Source organism: Panthera uncia, chromosome B1, assembly GCF_023721935.1.
Source record: "Panthera uncia isolate 11264 chromosome B1, Puncia_PCG_1.0, whole genome shotgun sequence".
Classification (NCBI taxonomy): domain Eukaryota; kingdom Metazoa; phylum Chordata; class Mammalia; order Carnivora; family Felidae; genus Panthera; species Panthera uncia.
In genome coordinates this window covers 135,399,481-135,417,653 of record NC_064811.1, presented here as the reverse complement: position 1 = coordinate 135,417,653, position 18,173 = coordinate 135,399,481, and the positions used below count along the sequence as shown (strand labels likewise).

At 36.0% G+C, this 18,173-nt stretch overlaps 1 protein-coding gene across 3 annotated transcripts in view; it reads left to right on the top strand.

Moving 5' to 3' along the window:
- Nucleotides 1-17,254, top strand: part of FSTL5 (follistatin like 5) — a 722,149-nt gene extending 704,895 nt beyond the window's left edge. For all 3 annotated transcript variants that reach the window (XM_049631268.1, XM_049631267.1, XM_049631266.1), the window contains one exon: nucleotides 16,295-17,254. In XM_049631268.1, coding sequence (XP_049487225.1) covers nucleotides 16,295-16,997 — 703 coding nt within the window. In that variant the 3' untranslated portion in view covers nucleotides 16,998-17,254. The remainder of the gene's footprint in view (nucleotides 1-16,294) is intronic.
- Nucleotides 17,255-18,173: the final 919 nt, after the last annotated feature.

Below are 18,173 nucleotides of genomic sequence, written 5' to 3'. Positions count from 1 at the left end.
CCCAATACTTGTTTCTTGCGTTCTTTATTTGAGCCATTGCAACAGGTGTGAGGTGATATCTCATTGTATTTTAATTTGTATTTCCCTGACGATGACTGATCTTGAACATCTTTTCATGTGTCTGTTGGCTACCTGTATGTCTTCTTTGGAGTTCATTTCTTCTGCCCATTTTTAATTGAATTATTTGTTTTTGATGTTGACTTGTATAAGTTGTTTATATATTTTGGATACTAACCTTTTCTCAGATATGTCATTTGCAAATATCTTCTCCCATTCAGTAGGCTGTCTTTTAGTTTTGTTAGTTATTTCCTTTGCTGCACAGGTTTTTATTTTGATGTAGTTCCAATAGTATATTTTTGCTTTTGTTTTTCTTGTTTCAGGAGACATATCTAGAAAGATGTTGCTATGGCCAATGTCAGAGAAATTACTGCCTGTGCTCTCTTCTAGGATGTTTATGGTTTCATGTCTCATATTTAGGTCCTTAGTGAATTTTGAGTTTATCTTTGTGTATGGTATAAGAAAGTGATCAAATTTCATTCTTTTACATGTAGCTGTCCAGTTATTCCAACACTATTTGTTGAGGAGACTTTTTCCTATTATATATTCTTGCCTCTTTTTCTTGAGGTTAATTGACTATATAATTGTGGGTTCACAGTCTGTTCATTTATTTAGCCACTTAGTAAGTGCATATTCAAGATTGAAACATTGAGCAATTATGAGTGCTACCTGGGCTTTTTATCCAGACTTAATACATACTCTTTTATTTCTATCAGCACATAGAAATATATGATATATTTTTTGTTACAAAAGTAGACTATTCTCTTTGAACAAAGATTGCAGACTTTAAAAAATGAGCTTAATTCAGTCTCTAAACTTGATCAAAAAGTGAAACTTTGGGTATATTTACCTTCAGTGCAAGCATGGGCTTTGTTTATTTTCTTATTAATGGTTTAATCATATCATCCATACCATATTGTGCTTTTTTGTTATAACTTTACTGAATGAACATTAATCCTAAATTAGTGTTTTATATTTTCAACATGTGTACTCTATTGCATCAAGTGTCTCTATTACCATTTACATATTCATTCATATATGGTCTTTTTGGTTGCTTACATATATTTACTACAATACATAATAATATTATGAGTGTATTTATACACAAAGCTTCATTCCTGTTTATTATTGTTTTCTCAGGATAGTCAACTAGAAAGTGAATTACTACTAAAAAGGGTAGAGATATGTGAAAGATCCTTCACGCTAATTACTAAATATTTTCCACATGCAATTCCACTGTTATTAGCAATATAAGTGCCAATTTCATTGAACACTCTTTACCCTTATATATTCCTAATTTGTGAAATGAAAATGATGATTAGAGACTAAAATGTCTCTAATTTTCTTTAATTGAAAACTTATGTAGCTGCTTGTTTTCTTTATATATTTTGAAATATGTATGCAATATTGAAACCATCAAGAAGTTTATATAATAATAAGTACTCCTTTTATAAGCACTCTTAGAACTTTTCACTTTAGAAGACGAGACATATTGCTGAATAAACTTTCAATCCATTTCTTGAAACAATTACACATAAATGCATTAAAATATCTAGTATTGCTTTAAATCTGGTATGTCTTCTTTAAAAATTAACCATTTTGGAGATACCTCTATGTCATTTGTCAATAACCTATCATTTGTATAGCTGCAAGATTTTGTATAGTGTGAGATTTCTTTTTTTGGTTGTTCATAGTGTATTTAAGCATTCCTCTACTGTTTGACATTTAAATTATTTTTAAATTTCTTTATTGCAACCAAAGCTGCAGTGAATATCCTTACGAATGTTACTTTGTGGTCATTTATGAGCATTAATTAAGAGGAGATACTGAGAGATGTTATTGCTTCATTAAAGCAGAGTCATATTTTAATTTTAAAAGGTAACATCAAATCATTCTCTAAAAAGCCTAAATTATCTATGCTTCTAACAGTAGTACGTGAGAACACCTATTTGATCAGATCTTTACCAATGTTGGATTTATAATATTTATTTCCTTTTTTATTTTTATTTTTTTAACATTTATTTATTTTTGAGAGACAGAGAGAAACAAAGCATGAGCAGGGGAGGGGCAGAAACTGAAGCAAGCTCCAGGCTCTGAGCTGTCAGCACAGAACTGATTCCAAAGCGGGGCATGGGGCTCAAACACACAAACTGTGAGATCATGACCTGAGCTGAAGTCGGATGCTTAATGGAAAGATCCACTCAGGCTCCCTGTTTAATTTTTTTTAAGAGAGAGAGAGAGGGAGAGCGCCAGAGGGTAAGGGGCAGAGAATGAGGGAGACAGAATCCCAAGCAGCCTCCGCTTTGTCAGTGAAGAGCCTGACTCAGGACCCACACTCAGAAACTGTGAGATCATGACCTGAGTTGAAATCAAGAGTTAGGTGCTTAACTGACTGAGCCACCCAGGCACCCCAGAATCAGTGCTGGTTGTAAACACACTTTATTTTTGTTACCAATGGATTGGTGAAAATAAATACCACATTTTTTGGGGGGTGGGGGGGTTAAATTAATCCTCCCCCCCCCACATGAGGAATAGCTCTTTGTTTGCTAAATTTTTTAACTTCTTGCTTTTTTGATTTTAGTAATTCATTTTATAGTCAGAATATTGAATTCTTCTTTTATATTTTGCTCATTTTATGGATTGCATTAACCATTGTTCATTTTTAAAATATAATCACCTTTATCAAGCTTCACTTCTAGACTTTAAGAATGTGGGGTTTTTCTTTAAAAGGTATCATCTTCCCCAATATTTAAATTGCTGATGCATTAAATGCTGTTATTATACTGTTGTTTAATAACCAATCTTTTAATACTATTTAGTATTAGTGTAATTTTAACTCTTTCACCTATCTAGGTATTATTTTACACAGAAAATGAGTTATATATACATTTTTCTTATTAGATAGGTGATTATCTCAACATACAATGTAGCCTATATCTTCGCTACAGTTTTAATAAACCATTATTATTATCATTATTATTATTATTATTATTTTAACTTTCACATAACACATGTCTGCTTCTGAAATTTCTATTCTTTCCATCAATATTTTTATATATTGTTGAAACACCACTAGATTAAGACCAATTTTGAAATATATATTTTATTTTATTTTGTTTTTAATTTTTTTTAATGCTTATTTATTTTTTTGAGACACAGAGAGATAGAGCATGAAGGGGGGAGGGTCAGAGAGAGAGGGAGACACAGAATCCGAAGCAGGCTCCAGGCTCTGAGCTGTCAGCACAAAGCCTGACGCGGGGCTCGAACTCGCGGACCGTGAGGTCATGACCTGAGCCAAAGTCGGACGCTTAAGCAACTGAACCACCCAGGCGCCCCAGAAATATATATTTTAAAAATAAGAGGAAAGTACTAGCCACTGCAATGATAAAATGAAGACTTAATTTGGTTAGAAAAGAGGAGGTAAAATTATCCATCTCTAAAAATGATATGACTGAATATAAATAACAGTAGAATATAGGCTGGAGACCCTAAAACAAAGTAACTCAAAATGTTAAGGGGCACAAAATTAATATCAGAAATTAATAACTTTATGCATATGAATGAAACCAATCAGGAAATATAATGGAAAAAAGAATCTATTATTATTAGCAAGTAAAAGGTAAAATATCTATGAATATACCCAAGAAAAAATTAATTTTTCTTGATACAGCAATTAAAAATGAATCAAATTAAAAAAATAAATCAAATAAGTAGAAATACATATCATATTTTTAAAATGTTAAAACTCAGTTACTATGTAAATTAATAAACACCTCATATATCAACATTTTAATTTTTTTAGTTTGTTTATTTATTTTGAGAGAGAGAGAAAGAGAGATAGTGCGTGGGGAGAAGGGGGAGGAAAAGGGTAGGGAAGGAAGGGCAAAGAGAGAATCCCAAGCAGGCCACTCTGTCAGCATAGAGCCAGAGGCGGGGCTCCAACTCAAGAGAATCCTGAGATCATGACCTGAGCTGAAGTCAGAAGTTAGATGCTTAACCCACTGAGCTCCCCAGGTGCCCCAAAAGATAAAAGTTCTAATTGTGTTCTAACCTGATAAACTGAAAAGTTTACGTAACATCACACACACTCAGGCACACAAACACAGATACACACACACACAGACACATACACACGCACTCGCTCAAATAGCCAATAAGTTTTGAGAAAGAAAATTGTTAGATTCATTCTCCTGGCTATTTATACATGTTATATAGGCTCAATGAGTAAAATAGTGCAAAAAGTATGAGGAAAGAGAAAGACGGCTGAAATAAACAGAACATTCAGACATAGACAAAATGCATGTAGACCAACAAGTGACACTCCAAATCAATGGGAAATGATGGACTAAATGATGCTAATAGGTAATTATCTTAAGAATAAAAAAAAAATGAGGGGGGGCTCAGTCAGTTTGGCTCAGGTCATGATCTCATGGTTTGGGAGTTTGAGCCCTGGGTCAGGCTCTGTGCTGACAGCTCGGAGTCTGGAGCCTGCTTCAGATTCTGTGTCTCCATCTCTCTCTGCCCCTCCTCCACTGACACACTCTCTCTCTCTCTCTCTCAAAAATAAATAAACATTAAAAAAATTAAAGAAAAAGAATAAAAAAAACAATTGAGCCATTACCTTATATGATAATTTTTTATGATAATGATCTCCAGTGAATCCTATCTCCCAGTATCAATGCTTTTGGTGACTCTCCTTGCACATTGCCCCTAAGCATGTTATTTCTTTCCAGGCACATAAGCAAACACAAGTGAGGCAAAGGCTTGACAGGAGCTTTCCCTCTTAGAATGTTGCAGTCGCCTTTGATGGAAGTCTTGTGAACATCCTTGAAGGACAGAAAACCACATGGACAGAGGAAGGCTCATCCATCTCAGGCTTTCTTGCTAAGCTCAGCCACCAACCAACCCACCAATTTAATGAAGCCACATGAGTACACTTATTATTAAGGAAGTGATTAAGTAAAATATGGTGGATATTACTATAGATTTCCTATGAGTGACTATAAAGCAGTATAGTAAATATGCAGAGTAACACAAATATATCTTTAAAATGCAGTGCTGGGGGCGCCTGGGTGGCGCAGTCGGTTGGGCGTCCGACTTCAGCCAGGTCACCATCTCGCGGTCCGTGAGTTCGAGCCCCGCGTCAGGCTCTGGGCTGATGGCTCAGAGCCTGGAGCCTGTTTCCGATTCTGTGTCTCCCTCTCTCTCTGCCCCTCCCCCGTTCATGCTCTGTCTCTCTCTGTCCCAAAAATAAATAAACGTTGAAAAAAAAATAAAATAAAATGTAGTGCTGAAAGAACAAAACACACCGTATGAGATATACACCACTTCGTCATTTATATGAATAAAAAATGCAAACAAAACAAAATAAAGTCCTCCCCTTTCCCTTACTCTGCATACTGAGAACATATACACAGATTAAGAAAGTTTTAAAAATTACCAAATACAGGTAAATTTCTAAACATATTTTATAAACTTTTAGCCTGTTAAACACAAATTACTCATGCAGCTTTACCTAAAGAAAATGTAAAAGTAATGGGAAAATAATAATACAACCACTGGTATTAATCATGTGCATAACTTTTACCAGAGATTTCTAACTTAGTTCTGCTAATTTAACAAAGTACCATGGACTGGATGGCTCAAACAACAGAAGTTTATTTCTCGTATTTCTAGAGGTTGGGAAGTCAGATATCAGGCTGCCAACACGCTCGAGTTTCGGTGGCGAGCCCTTTCCCTGATCTGCAGATAGCTGCCTTAAGCTGTGTCCTCCCATGGCTGACAGTGAGAGAGATCATATCTCTATGTCTCTTCTCTTAAGGGCACCATTCCCATTAAGGAGGGCTCTACCCTCATGACCTAATTTCCTCCCCAAAGCTCCACCTCCAAATAATATCACATTGGGGATTAGACCTTTCACATACGAATTTGAGGTGTGGGGGAGACACAATTCAGTCATAGCATTCCACCCCTGATTCCTCAAATTCAGTCTTTCTCACATGCAAAATGCACGCATTCGATTCCAACAGTCCCAAAGGTCTTAACTTGTTCCAGCATCAAATCTAAAGTCTAAAGTCTTAACTAAATGTCATCTAAATTAGATATGGGAAAGACTTTGATTCACACTGAGGCAAAATTGTTTCTAGCTGTGAACCTATGAAATCAAATATGTTATGTGCTTCCAAAATAAAATGATGGTGCTGGCATAGGATAGACATTCCACTCCATATGGGAGAAATAAGAAGGAAGTGGTGAGTAGTCCCAGACAAGTCTAAAATTTAGGAAAGCGAAACTCCCTAAGATTTTAAGGCTTGAGAATAACCCCTTTTGACTTGATGTTCTGACTTCCAGACCCACTGCAGTGGGTGGCCATGTCCCTGCAGCTCCGTAGGGTGAGGGTTGCACCCCCCAAGCTTCTGGGTGATGTTTTGTCTCTTTCAAACTGAGACTGTAGCCCTCGTGATCACTGAATCACCTTGGAGTCATTTTTTTTTCCTTTATCTTGAATAATAATGCATGTTCACAGATAAATAGCTGTGTGGGAGGGGCGCCTGAGTGGCTCAGTTGGTTGAGCGTCTGACTTCAACTCAGGTCATGGTCTCGCAGTTCATGAGTTCGAGCCTCGCGTCTGGCTCTGTGCTAACAAACAGCTCAGATCCTGGAGACTGCTTCAGATTCTGTATCTCTCTCTCTCTCTCTCTCTCTCTCTCTCTCTCTCCCCCCCCCTTCCCCTGTTCATGCTCTGCCTCTCTCTGTCTCTCAAAAATAAATAAATGTTAAAAAAAAGTTTTAAAAAGAGCTGTGTGGGCTCATCCCATAAAATTCAGGACATCTAAGAGCTTTCCTTCATTCCACCCAGTCTCCATCCCCTTCAGTTCAAACTGGCAGTCTCCCTGCAGGGGTAGCTGATTAGTTCTGTGGTTCACACTATGTTAACCTCCTTATTAAGGGGCTGGTCTTCCCTACCCTTAATATTCTTTTCTGAACAAGTATTTCCTTTTTTTTTTTTTTTTTGTATTATAGACAGGCTAAAATTTTTCCAAATATTTATGTTTTGGGCCCTTTTTGCTTAACAATTCTCTCTTTAATTCATTTATTTCTGCTCTCACTTTACTATAAGTATCAGGAGAAACCAAATCACTCTTTCAACACTTGGCTTATAAATCTCAGCTGATTATCCAATTTCATCGTTCTCAAGTTCTACTTTCCATAAAATGCTAGAACACTACCGTAGTTTAACTAAATTCTCTGTCAATTTACCATAAGGAAATGCCTTTTTTCCAGTTTCCAATAACATATTCCTCATTACCATCTGAAATCTCATCAGGGTGGCCTTTACCATCCATATTTCTACATTCTGTTCATGATCATTTATGAATTCTCTAAGAAGATGAAGGCTTTCTCTCCAGCCCTCCTCTTTTATTTCCGAGCCCTCACCAGGAATGTCTTTAGTGGCCTCTACACAGCAGTATTGACTCTTTCTAGCATGCACCTCCAAACCTTTCAAGGCTCTGTGCCTTACCCAGTTCCAATGCTTCAGCCCCATTTCAAGAAATGTAGAAGCACCTCTCTGATAAGAGGTTTGCTTTAGCCAGTTCAGCCTGCTTTAACAAAATATCACAGACTGGCTGGCTTAAACAATGGAAATTTATTTATCACAGTTCAGGAGGCTAGGAAGTCAGAGATCAGAATGTCAACATGTTTGGGTTCTGGGCAGAGCCCTCTTCCAAATTTGTAGACTGCCATCATCTTACTGTGTCCTCACATGGCAGAGATAGCAAGAAATCTTCTCTCTTATGGCTCTTCTTACAAGGGCACGGATCTAATCCATGAAGGCTCACCCTCACAACCTAATTTCTTCCAAAAGGCCCACCTCCAAAAACAATGGGGATTAGGGCTTCAATACATGAATTTGGTCTGGTGGGGGGACACAAACATTTATTACACAACAATTACTGAAAATATTTACCAGTAATGAAAGGTAAGAGACATTTTCTAAAGCTTTACCAGAAATAAGAAAGTGCTATCTGAAGAAGCATTTATTTCAGGTGGAAAAAAAATAATCAAGAATGTTCCTTCTCCCCAGTGCCTGAGTGGCTTAGTCAGTTAAGCATCTGACTCTTTAGCATCTGATCTCTGCTGAGGTCCTGAGATTTAGTCCAGCATCCAGCTCGGGGCTGAGCATGGAACCTGCTTGGGATATTCTCTCTTCCTCTCCCTTTAACCCCTCCTCTCTCTCCCTCTCTCTCTGTTCCCTCCTCTCTCTCTCTCTCTCTCTCTCTCTCTCTCTCAAAATAAATAAATACACCTAAAAAATAATGTTTCTTCTCCCAGCTTGGAAAGTTACACAAGTTTTCTTTATCAGTTGTCAAATGATTCCAATTAGAAACTAAATATAGGAGCACCTGGGTGGCTCATTTAGTTAATCGGTTAATCTCATGATCAGGTCACGTTCTCTAACGGTTCATGACTTTGAGCCCCACATCAGGCTCTGTGCTGACAGTTCAGAGCCTGGAGCCTGCTTCAGATTCTGTGTCTCCCTCTTTCGTTGCCCCGTTCCCACTTGTGCTCTGTATCTCTCTCTCTCTCTCTCTCAAAAATAAATATTATAAAAAAGAGACTAAATGTATATGTCACACGTCACAATCCTTACTTGATGTAGCTCTGTATATTCACTAGAATTCATTTTTTTTCAAGTCTCTTTGGCCAAGGAAATCTGTGGCTGCTGTTTTGCATTTCTATCCCCCGGTACACACTCTAGCCTTCACTATCTTGCTTTCTATCCCAGAAGGCTGGATACTATGGCTTCTGGTTGTTTGGGCCAATGAAAAGCCTGACTGGAGATTGCATGAAGAAGGAGCATGAGACCAGAGTATAGAATCCACCCTACCCTCCCACTGCTTATTCCCCCACTCCTCCCACCCCATGTCTGCTGTTTTGTAAGCAATCAGCTGTTTCTTTAGATCAAAGGAGACAGATACTCACACGAGGCACCTCTCTATATAACTCCTTCCTTCCCAGATAAAGTAGTGACAACAGCCTTATTATTACTCTCCCCATATTACTGCACTGTCTCTTGTGACCAATTTCTATTTCACTGTAAACAGACTCTTTATTGCACCCTCCTTGATTTATTCTAATTGAAATTTATTCCTTTCCTTCTGGGATCCAGACTAATATAAACTCTCTCTTCAAGTGAAAGCCTAGCATAACAGAAATGTAAATTAGTAGCTGAAACAGGGATATAACTCTATCCATCCCTTCTCTCATCTTTGAAGAGGCTCCCTAAACACTTTTTGAAAGTCAGGGCATACAATTATAAGCACCCCACTGTTTGACTATAATTACCTTAAGGATAGGAATCATTTATTTCCTCTCCATTTCCTTTATAAGGTTGTACAAAGTGTACTGAACATAGCAGGACGTGAATAATATTGAATTTGGTCATACAGTATCTAGAACCCAACTCATGACAGACCTAGTTCCTACTGAATCTTTTTCTCACCCATTATTTCTTTCTTGTAGGTATGCAATGGATATTTCAGTAGTATTTTTTTTATTAACAGATTTTGCTCTTGCCTTTGTTTTACCTTCCTTTTGTATTTCCACCTTTATATTCACAAATTATTTCTTTCTTCTAATTACTAACTCCATTTCCACTCTGGCATCCCTGCTCCATTTGTCAACTCCTGCATAAAACATACCCTAATCAGAAAAATGGGTAAGACTCAAGAGGCTCCTATTTTCAGATTTTCATGTTTTTCCAAAACCAAATTAAGAAGAGCAACCAAACTTTTAAAATGCCATCTGAAAGCACAGGTGTCGGTGTCAGGGTGTTTTGTTTTTGTTTTTGTTTGTTTTGTGTTTGTTTGTTTGTTTTGTTTTTTCCCTAAGTTTTTAAGCTCTTCAAAAAGAGGTTGAGGACTTTGGTTTTTGAAATATGTTCTGTAGTATATATGGTGTGCACAGAATTCTTAATAAATCTGTTTGTTTGTTTATTTATTTATTTATTTTTTAATGTTCTGGACACTAGAAGTGATAGACCTCTAAACACTGTATTAATTCTATCAAGCAATTAGACATCGTGACTATACTGTAATCAAATTATGCATTTATGTTTTGATTTGGCCTAGAAGAATCAAACTTTCTACAGATCAGAACAATAGGGTACCAGAGAGGGAAGAAAATAGGGAATTTAGTATTCCAAAACACATTCCACTTTTTAAAGGAAAAAATTCTAAAAGTGAAAGTAGGTGAAGTAATGTTAAAATCTTTACTATAGAATTTCTATGATATACTTTAAAAAGGCAGGCAGGAGGCATCCTGTGGTTCATTCTAGCTTTTCCAACCTATGTTTTGAAAACAGAAAACTTCAAAGTAGTACCATTTCTCAAACGCATCAAAGCATTAGGTCTATTCAAAAACTGTCCTTGCCCTAGTTATAAATCTCTACTAAATGTGTCAATTTTATTTCTCTGTGCTTCCCATATCCCGAATATGAATGTGACTACTATTTATGAACAGGTGTGTTTTACTGAGCTATTTATGTGAAGTTCAGATAAAAACTAAATCCTCTGGTACTTGAGTAGGAACAGCATTCAATCTTTTCTTACAAGGGTCAGTCTGGGATAATAGAAAACAACTAAATATAAAGGAATTCATAAACTAGTGAATAATGGCTCATGTCAGATTTATGCTTTGCACCCATGAAAACTCTCTGTCAGCTGTTACACAATGGAAGATGTCATTTCAACAGCACATTGTATATGTGAGTTTATATATTAATTATATGGAGAGGAAGTTATAATTTTTGTTTCTTATCATCTGTTAAGCATCTCTTACCTTCCAATTTAAAAAAAACAAGGTACTTATTATCCAATTAATAAAACAAGGTATTAATAATCCTGCCCACTACTATTATGAAGTACTAATTATGATAATATGTTTTGGATGTTGTGCCTCAATACAACTAATTCCTAGGGCTGTTGAAATTATTCTGCTCTATTTCAAAGAACATGGTTTCTATTATTGCGACATCAGTAATAGACATCAGTGCTGTTTTTATAACAGGATAGAGTGTCTGATGAATCCGATGCCCAAATACATCCAATCTGTACTTACAACTTCCCCTTTGCATCCATTGATATACATAGAAATACTTGTTTTAAAATCTAAGGAGGTGTAGGGACACCTGGGTGGCTAGTTGGTTAAACGTCTGACTTCAGCTGAGGTCATGATCTCACAGTTCATGAGTTGGAGCCCCGCATCAGGCTCTGTGCTGTCACCTCAGAGCCTGGACCTTGCTCCGGATTCTATGTCTCCCTCTCTCTCTGCCCCTCCCCCACTCATACTCTGTCTCTCTCTATCAAAAAATGAATAAACGTTAAAAAAAATTAAATCTGGGGAGGTGTAGATGGTAGGGTATGAGGAAAGAAGTCATGTAGGAATGGAGAGGGAACATCAGGGACACTTCCCAGCTTGTAGTAAGGGGGAGGGGGGGGCGGTGATCTCACTGGTTAAATACTAAAAGTCAGCAGTAGGGTGAGCTGTTCAGGTGAGAATCTATGAGGACTCTGGGGAAAGGTGGTATTAAGACTCAGGAGATAAAATAATTGTTATTCTGCAAATCTTATGAGTTTCTTTCACCCCAAGCTTTGGATTATTAACATTTTTGGCACCGACCATGAAAGGTAATACAGGTTATTAATTGTAATTCTGAAATTCCTTCAGTAGTATCTCAAAAAGCAGAATAGGGGCAGACTAACACGGCAGATGATGTGAGGTGACAATAACTGGAAAATTGCTCTGTGAGACTCTGTGTGATCAGACTCATTTGGGAACTGGGTGAGACATCTGGGGAAATCAAACATTACTCAAATGAAAAAAATGCAGCCTGGTCTTGTGGGATGTGGAGGTCTTTGAGCAGCTCTTTATTCGGCTTCATGGTATTTCAGCCATGTTTCTCTCTAAATATCTGTTCTTTCCCCTTCTCTGCCAAATAACTTCCCTTGCAAGGCTCTTGAATTGCCATGACGTAAACTCTGACTGCAGTTCTCTGCGTCTTTAGACATCCGTGTCCTAAAGTTGCCTACAAAATTTTCTTTTAGTGAATTTCACTTTAGCGAAAATTCTTGAGTAAGATAGCTATCTGTTTCAAATCCCATCATCTATGCCGACGTCAAAATCACCCAGCACACCATGACTCAGTGCTCCAGGCCCTCAACTGAAACAGCACCTCCAAGCAAAGAAGTGAGCTGACCGCCTTCGTTCCTAACAATGTGAGAGACTTGGTTTTTGGGTGAGGTGTGTTCCAGCCATAGATCCTGTTGGCACAAGTGAGAGCAAGAATAAAAATGTGAATTTCTAATGTCAGTGCGATCTCTGCTGCATTCACAAGTAGAAAAATCTTGCCACATTTGAGTAACATGATGTCCTTATTTTAAAAGCTGGGAAGACTGGGGCACCTGGGTGGCTCAGTCAGTTAAGTGTCTGACTCTTGATTTCAGCTCAGGTAATGATCTCATGGTTTGTGAGATCTCTTTCTCTCCCCCTCTCTCTCTACCCCTGCCCCACTCTCTCTCTCTCCTTCTCTCTCTTTCAAAACAAATTAAAAAAAAATAAAAATAAATCTTTAAAAACTGGAATACTGGCTATATAGAAAAATCAATAATTTGTTTTTCTCCCCATTTATGAATTATAATAATCTGCTGTCCCACAGGAAATATCCTATTTGAGTGACAATAGGAAAATGATGTTAGTTGCAGTGTAAAGCATAAGCAAGTTCTATTTATTAAGGATGTACTGTTTGCCTGGTAAGAACACACATTTCACTTTTATCCTCAAAGCAAGGTAGTACTTTTATCCTTTTTCTGCTAATGAAAACATTGAAACTCATGGCAGTGGAGGACTTTACGCAAAGTCACCTATCTATTACCTTGAAAAACTGGATCATGAGACTAAATCAGCCTGGACTGAAAACCTTTACATCGTCCAAAACAAGTTCTCTTGTATGAATCAGTTCAGGACCTCACCTCAAAGTACAAAAGCAGTAATTAAAGTTGAACTTTTTAAAAACATCTATAATGAACTAGATTGATTACACTTCAGAAATCTGGGAAAGAACGGCTCTAATTCTCCTCACCACCTCCAACAACAAATCCACACAATGCCGTGCTGGGAGGTCACACTTTCCTAGGTTTATTAATTTCCTAGTAAAAGAAGTGATTCCGAGAGTAAGTTTTACCTCTCATTTCTTACAGTCTGGAACTTCCTATACACATTCTGACAAATATGAGACAAACTATGTTAGGCCTAGTACTGTGCAGGATTTTATTATACTAAGCAGGCATGAAAGTTGAGAGCCTCGTAAATATTAATCACAGACTAATGAACAGTGGGAGATTTCTGAATATCAATCTGTACTAGAGGGAAATTTTGAATTAGAGACACTGCTTCCTACCCAATAAATCAGTAGTGAAAAATTGAAGGCATTCTCATGCATCTGCTTATGTAGCTAGATCTCTAGTCCTAAAGGAGCATGCAGCATGGATGCCAAAATAGATGTAATTTTATCACCCCACATGGAGCTTTTGCATTTTTAACGGGACCATTTTTTAAAATTTTAATTACCTCCAAAAGAGGCTGGATTGTATCACAGAAAACTTGAGTGCATTCTTTAGTATTAGAGTTAAAATAGTTCATGAGTAGTTGGAGCTTTCTCATTCTTCTTCATTAGCATTCAAAAACCATTGCCAAGGGACTGGAAGACTCAAGGTTAAGAGAGGAGCTGAAATGCCAAAACTTGATTGGCTTATTGCTTTTATTAAGTGTGAATGTTACTGCTTTTGTCTCTGGGCACATGTACGACACATAACATAACAAAGACGATATCTTCCATTATTATTCAAAATTTCATAAATAATAGCACATACAATCATATACACACTTGCATATCCTTAATGATTATCCATTAATGGAAAAATATCCCTTTACAATAATCAAAGTTAATTATTTATTAAGACAAGTAGGAGAGTGGAGAGTGATATCTAGGATTTTACAGTGTTTTTGATGTTGACAAAAAACAATGGGATTCAGTTTTCAGTTTGAGGTTTGTTTTTTTTTTCTATTTTTTAATATTCAGTAGTATTTAAGAGCTTTGCTAGGTTATTAATATTTTAGTGGAAAAACTAAGAAGTGGTTTTTAATAATATTAATGTTTCTTCATATCATTATAATTAAAACTAAAACTTTATCCTAAATAGGTATGGTATGAGCTGTCTTTACTGAAATGACACAAACATAGTTATTAAGGACACAGGAAAGAGAAGGATCCAGGAAATAAGCCGAAATGGTGAATGTCATTCTGAAATACACCAGAAATGTTATTTTCAAAATGATTACTTTATTCCATCTCGTGTAAATAGAATAAGTGATAATTACTAAATTAAGTCATAGTGTAGCAGAATGCTATAATTAAACATTAATCACTAAGTTGTCATTTTTTATTAATCATTTCCTAGACTCATTAAAAGCAGGAGAGATATGTTGGTCCTTAATATATTCCCAGCACCTTGTAGATGTTCAATAAATGCTTAAAACTTTTTTTTAAAAAGGATTAAGTATACATTGTAGTTTTCCTTTTGTATAGATGGAGTTGTAATCTCTCTAAGGACAAATAGTCTCTTCACAAATGTTCAAATATAGCGAAAATTACAATATGGTTTCCCAACCATATATAATATGAGAACATAGAAGCAATTACAACTTTATATCCATTTCAGTAAAGTATTTGTGCTTATGCACTTGCTGCTTTCTACAATTACAACACGGGACTGATGTTTGACAACATTCATCTTATCTTCTCTATGATATTAAAGATGAGTTTATTTATATTTTTGAGCTTGCCATGTGCTTATATTTGAAATTTTCAGGAACTATTACCCCAAATGCACTAGATGTATGTGTTATGTGTGGAAATGGTCATTTTTACATAAATAAAATTTTGTGTAAATATTAGCATATTGAAAATGATTTCTGCAGGTGACAATAACATAATTGGTTATCATTAGAGTTTTTGTTTGTTTTACATTGTCACAAGTCATCTTATTTTTTTTCATTTATAAGCACAGTGAATGTAATAATAGATGCCTTTTTTTTATGTTTAAGGAGATTTTGAAAATACTAGGATGTGTTTTAATCAATATTATTAACAAAAAGTAGAGTTCTTCATTGACCAGTATCCTTGTGGATATAATTTCGTATAGTAGCCCCCATCTCATTTTACCTTATTTAACTTACTTATTTTTCATAAGAACCCACTGGTCTTATGGGTCTCAGTTTAAAAATACATTTACATTCATCACAGGGATTTATAATAATTTATAGCTAGTATTCCAGACAAATGCTGTGAAAAATACTGAAGTAGTTAAAGAGGACACCAAAACAAATAAGAAATATTTACTTTTAAATGAACTTTGACAGAAAATATCATAAATCTTTAAGGTTTATCATTGTTCAGTATAAGATAACCAATATAACTTAGATATACCACCAGAAACAATAACAATTTAAGCATAGCAAGGTTGAAAAATGTAACTTGTATTTAAAACTTATAAGTGTTAAAATCATAAAAGTTGTTAATCAAAGTAATCCTAAAATCTAATAAATAGAATTTTAATAGTTTTCTAGCAAAAAAAAATCTTCATTTTTTAAGGTAGTCCTGTAAAGTTTATTAAAATGAGAAAGTAGAAAGTGGTGGATAATTGTCTAAGTAGAGATGACTGTCACATTTTTCTGTTGGTCATGAGACAAGAAGGAAATGAAGTGAGTGAAATACCTATATATTCAAGTATTTTATTCTTGCTGACTTTAGTAGCAGTAAACCAAACTTGTTCAATATCAGGATTAGAGACACACAAGATGATTTTTACCTTTTTCCCCCTGTATGGTAAAAGTAAAATTTGTTGTTCCAATTAACTAGATATATTGCTTTTAATTATTTTGTTTTCTACACCATGAGTTACAATTGTTTAGCTGTAATGAAGGAATGACCTAGAGAAAGGAGGAGGGTGGCAAAATTTTAAAGTTTAATTCTAACACGATCGTGACACAAATTGCTGCACAGCCTGACAATTAATGTGTGGACTTGCGATGGCCCTTTCCACCTGCCCACGGTACATTTTCATATGGGATTACCCCTCTGTAGCTTCCCGTCTAACTCTGGTTTTCATCTTTTCAGGTTTGGATTTATCCTTCACAAAGATGAAGCTGCATTACAAAAAATTGATCTTGAAACCATGTCATACATCAAGACAATTAACTTGATGGACTATAAGTGCATTCCTCAGTCATTGGCATACACGCACTTGGGAGGATACTACTTTATTGGCTGCAAACCTGACAGCACTGGGGCAATTCCACCACAGCTTATGGTGGACAGTGTAACCGACTCAGTCATTGGATTCAATAGCGATGTGACGGGCACTCCATATGTCTCTCCAGATGGGCACTATCTTGTCAGCATTAATGATGTGAGAGGTCTTGTAAGGGTCCAGTACATTACCATCCGAGGAGAAATACAGGAGGCTTTTGATATTCACACAAATCTGCACATATCTGATCTGGCATTTCAGCCATCCTTTACTGAAGCTCACCAATACAACATTTATGGTAGTTCAAGCACACAAACTGATGTGCTCTTTGTGGAGCTCTCCTCTGGGAAGGTTAAGATGATAAAGAGTCTTAAGGAACCACTCAAGGCAGAAGAATGGCCTTGGAACCAGAAGAACAGGCAAATCCAGGACAGTGGCTTGTTTGGTCAGTACCTGATGACACCTTCCAAGGACTCTCTCTTTATACTAGATGGACGACTCAATAAGTTAAACTGTGAGATCACTGAAGTTGAGAAAGGAAATACAGTCATTTGGGTTGGAGATGCCTAGAAGCCCTATTAGATAATTATTGAATGAAGAGTTTTCCAGTACATTGCACTTAACCCATTGTTTAAATTTACAGCTTAACTTTTCAAGATCACACCCTAGTCAAACATAAGTTACTTGATAGACCCAAATAAAACAGATTTTTTCTTTTGCAAAGATGAACACAACTAGTAATATTGGTTGACTGGAAATATTTAACACAACATCTAATAAAAAAAAACTAGATCAATCACAAGATTCAAATCTATAATTACATTCAAGCCAACAAAGTAGAAATTTAAACAATTAAAAAATAACTGCAGGGAATTTCAGATGACTTTAAGCATTTCATTTTGGAAGTGGTTTATCTATTATTTTTTCTCTGTCTTTTGGTATGCTTAAACTAGAAATAAAAAGGTATTGTGGAACCTTAAAATTCTTACTTAAAAATATTCTGTCCCATCCACTGTTTATAATCTTTTGTGCCTTGAAGGGAATGTCACAAGAGGAAAAAGTAGGCTGAAAGCTGCATACTGAACACCCTCATAACTACAAATCTTTTGTCATTAAAAGAGAAAAGTTTAACATCTCTTACACCAAATCCTGTCTTCAGCATTGGTTTAAACCTCAACGAAATATCATTCGAAGGCATAAGTTGGCGTTAGGTCGTACACCAGTGACAAACTCTATTTAATACTTACTATATGGTCTGCAGCATGCTATGGAAAATGAGGAGGAAAGGAGGAAAAATAATTATGAAAAAATGTTTGCAATGTATTCTCTATTCATTTTGCTTTTAATCATTGGAGTGCATTGTATTTTTAATGCAAGTTTGTCTGGGATGTCAACTGCTTACAAATGTTTATTATTAGCAGAATCGATTCCTTTCTTTTCATGTAGTCCAGAATTGAATCAGCAGGAACTTTCAGTTTTAAAAAAGTAGTACCATTTGTATCTGTTTAGAGTAAACCTCATATGGGGAAATTAACACCAAGAACTGATGAATATTAGCGGGTTAGGAGAATTAGTAGCAGAAATTGGAAATAAGGGGATAGCTCCACAGTGGTGAGTAAAGACATACTTCACTATTGCCTTGGCAATTTAAATATAACTCATCAAAGAACTTCATTCCTTAAGAACTTTCCTAAATGACTTCTTCTCAACTCCTACATAATCCTTAAATGACCCCCTCATTAACTC